The sequence below is a fragment of the Halyomorpha halys genome, unplaced genomic scaffold (genome assembly GCF_000696795.3).
Source record: "Halyomorpha halys isolate HHAL.00 unplaced genomic scaffold, Hhal_1.1 Scaffold1255.1, whole genome shotgun sequence".
In the NCBI taxonomy this organism is placed as follows: Eukaryota; Metazoa; Arthropoda; class Insecta; order Hemiptera; family Pentatomidae; genus Halyomorpha; species Halyomorpha halys.
In genome coordinates this window covers 370,016-373,217 of record NW_027112719.1, presented here as the reverse complement: position 1 = coordinate 373,217, position 3,202 = coordinate 370,016, and the positions used below count along the sequence as shown (strand labels likewise).

General features: G+C 31.4%; 1 protein-coding gene across 1 annotated transcript in view; it reads right to left on the bottom strand.

The window, feature by feature from the left end:
• Positions 1 to 473: 473 nt before the first annotated feature.
• LOC112210117 (cyclin-dependent kinase inhibitor 1C) overlaps positions 474 to 3,202 on the bottom strand; it is a 5,271-nt gene continuing 2,542 nt past the window's right edge. Inside the window, exon 2 of the mRNA XM_024358534.2 lies at positions 474 to 885. Within this exon, the coding sequence (XP_024214302.1) occupies positions 559 to 885 (327 nt within the window). The 3' untranslated portion in view covers positions 474 to 558. The remainder of the gene's footprint in view (positions 886 to 3,202) is intronic.

Below are 3,202 nucleotides of genomic sequence, written 5' to 3'. Positions count from 1 at the left end.
GGTGGATATCTTATTTATTTTTGGCGTGGATAATAATATTTATTATTATAATAAATATTAACCTTGTATAATTTTGATGTTTACGGTTCGGCAACTGCTACTTTGGGACGAAATCCCGAGCCTGTCTAAATGTTTAAGCAAATTACTTTTAATACCACTTAATTTAAATTTAATGTTTTAATTTTAATAATAAAGTAATTAGAGCACAATAATTTATATATAATAACCCAAATAATTCAGAGTACTGAAGAAAATCGTATTAGATTTGACTGTGTCACTTAAAATGATCGATATTACTGATATTTTAGATTTTCTCAAAAATCGATTACATGATTGACAAGAGATTGACAAAATACACAATAATAAATGCTTTTCGCTAATGGTGAAACTGGTGGGCGCATGCACAGTATGTCTTTTCCCAGTTTGATAAATTTTTGAGTATTCTTTCAAAATCATCATGTTGAATCTACTTTATTTTAACAAAAAATGGCTTAGGAAAAGGAAATTTAAATAACACATTTTAGTAAAGATGTGAGTTTATTGGATCACAGCAGCAGCTCAGAACAGAAAAGGAGCTCCGGCTACGTAGGCTGCGCGAGCAGGAGCGACGTAAGCAGCAGGAGCTGGAGCAGGAGCGACGTAAGCAGCAGGGGCTGGAGCAGGAGCGACATAAGCAGCAGGAGCTGGTGCAACGTAAGCAGCTGGAGCAGGAGCAACGTAAGCAGCAGGAGCAGGAGCCACGATCTTTGCTGGAGCTGCAGCGACGACAGGAGCCGCGGGAAGGGACACGCTGTGCTCAATCTGGTGAGCGGCGTAGGATGAGCCGATGGTAGCGATTGGGAGGACGCTTGCGCAAGCACAGCTCACCAAGGCGAGGAGGGTTACCTGCAATGTAAACGAAATATTACCATCCAAATGAGGATTAAATCACTAAATTTTTCTTGTGATACACATTTTATCTTGTCAATTAGAAATGTAATGAAAAATTCTATATAGACTTACTGAAGTAATGTATGCAGTGTATTTATAATATTGTTAACTTCTACTCATATTATTTATATATCGTTATTCCAATGTCAAAGTGATGTATTATCTAATTTGTATTTGAATTGAGGTTACAAATTTTAGATACTAACTAATTTCTAATTTCTATATAATGCAATCGATTATTCTGTATATTTAATAAGCGAGTCCCATATTAAATTAGTTGTTTTTTGCATTATCTTGTATAACTAACAATAACCAAACCACTTTAAAATGAAACGAAACCTAAGATAGAAACATTTCCTTTGCATCTATATACGATACCAAGAAGGAAAAAATTAATAAAGTGATCATAATAAGATAACAATGAAGTTAAAATAAATTAGTTTAAATAGAATAATATAATTATTTATTATATACATAAGCTATTTATATTAACCAGGGCTGTTTTTAACCAAGTGGAAGCCAGGGGCACCGTAAGATTTGGGTTTTTCAGATTAGTGACGGGACCGTTGAAATTATTCTCTGAACAATCTTAGGTTATCGACAGATATAAATAATATTAAATAGTTTAAAACATTCTTTTATTTACTAATAACAGACCCGGTAAAGCTTCGCAATTGTTAGATTTAGGAATGTAGATAGATTAATTGAATATAATTGAAAGTTTGATATATTCTATATATTTATTTTAGAGTGGTTGATAACATTATGTCATAAAAATATATATTGTAAAAAAAATAGAAATAACTTCAACACGACTAGACCAATCTACATGAAACTTGGGAGGGGTTTAGGGTTCCATAAGCAGCATTGAAGGGCACAAACTAGATCTAATAAAACAAATTAGAACTGGATGTATAAAATAAAGAGCTTGAAAAGTTTTTCTTTATTTGAAACCAATATTTCGCCCTTAAATGAGCGTTAAGGTGTACAACTTTAAAGTATAATAAAAAATAAACGAAATCCGATGAGAACCTGTATAAATTCTACAATATATTTTAATATATAGGTAAAAGTTTAATAGGCTGTATTTTAACTAATAATTGTCCGTTTTTTTTTTTTTTTAGTTTCAGTTTTTTCTTCTAAACGAAAAAATCGATTAGTATATAATAACCCTGAAAAAAAACATACTTTCTTAGGTACACGCCAATGCATAGTTTTAATAATATTTTTTTTTTTTAATAATAAATTAAGAATAGCCTATAACCTCACCGGGAAAATTTCGAATTTTGGAAAATAATCCTATCACAATTGGATGAATGGTAAGGCAACGTATAGAGTACAGACAAACGAATAAAGATTTTTATATATTAGATTTGTAAAGTAATAAACATTTAAATAAAAATTTACAAGAGGTCTTTTTCTTTCTTTTGGGTGAGAAATGTCCTTAGTTTCCTCTTCAAAGTCTAATTCTTTAACTATATCAGTCATACACTGAAGCAATCCTAATTCTCTTTTCATTTTTATTTTCAACTTAACTTATGGATAGTGAGGCCCAGATTTAATATATTAAAGAATAAATAAAAATAGAATCTTGTTTAAGTTATTCGTTAAATTAGTTGGGTCTACTTCTTCAATAAAACATATTTGATTTTCATGCTACTAATTCCAAATACCCAGGTTCGAATCCGGCTGGATAGAAACTTGTTTTCTGTTACATTGTAGCTGTGAGTCAACCCTGTGGGTTCTGGAGGCCTCCTGGGATCCACCCAGCCTCGTACATGTCTAGCGGTCGAGAGGGGTTCTGACCTCATCACAACCGTTAGTCAAGTAGCAGTACTTCCTTGCGAAGTACTGCACCCTTCACCCTTTATGGGTTGTGGCGGTGAAATTTTTATTAATATCGAATATCGAATAACCTAGAATATTCATCCTCTTAAGAAATTCACAAAAAAAAAAAAAATTATTTTAATCTGATTGAGTATTACTTATATTCCCTAATATAACCCTACATGGCTCTAAATTTATGTTTTCATTAAAAAAATATTTTATGACCAATCGTCCTATTAGGTTCTATACCTCCAACTATATACAGTCGTATATACTAGTTTTTTTATATACTCTCTACTTGTCTATTACTTATTATCTAAAATAAGTACATAGTACAGTTTTTTCCCATAAAAATAGACCAAAAAAAGGTAAACTGTATATTGCCAGCCACAAGAGTGAATGATCACATTTTATTTTTCTATATGTATAAAAATTAGCATATATA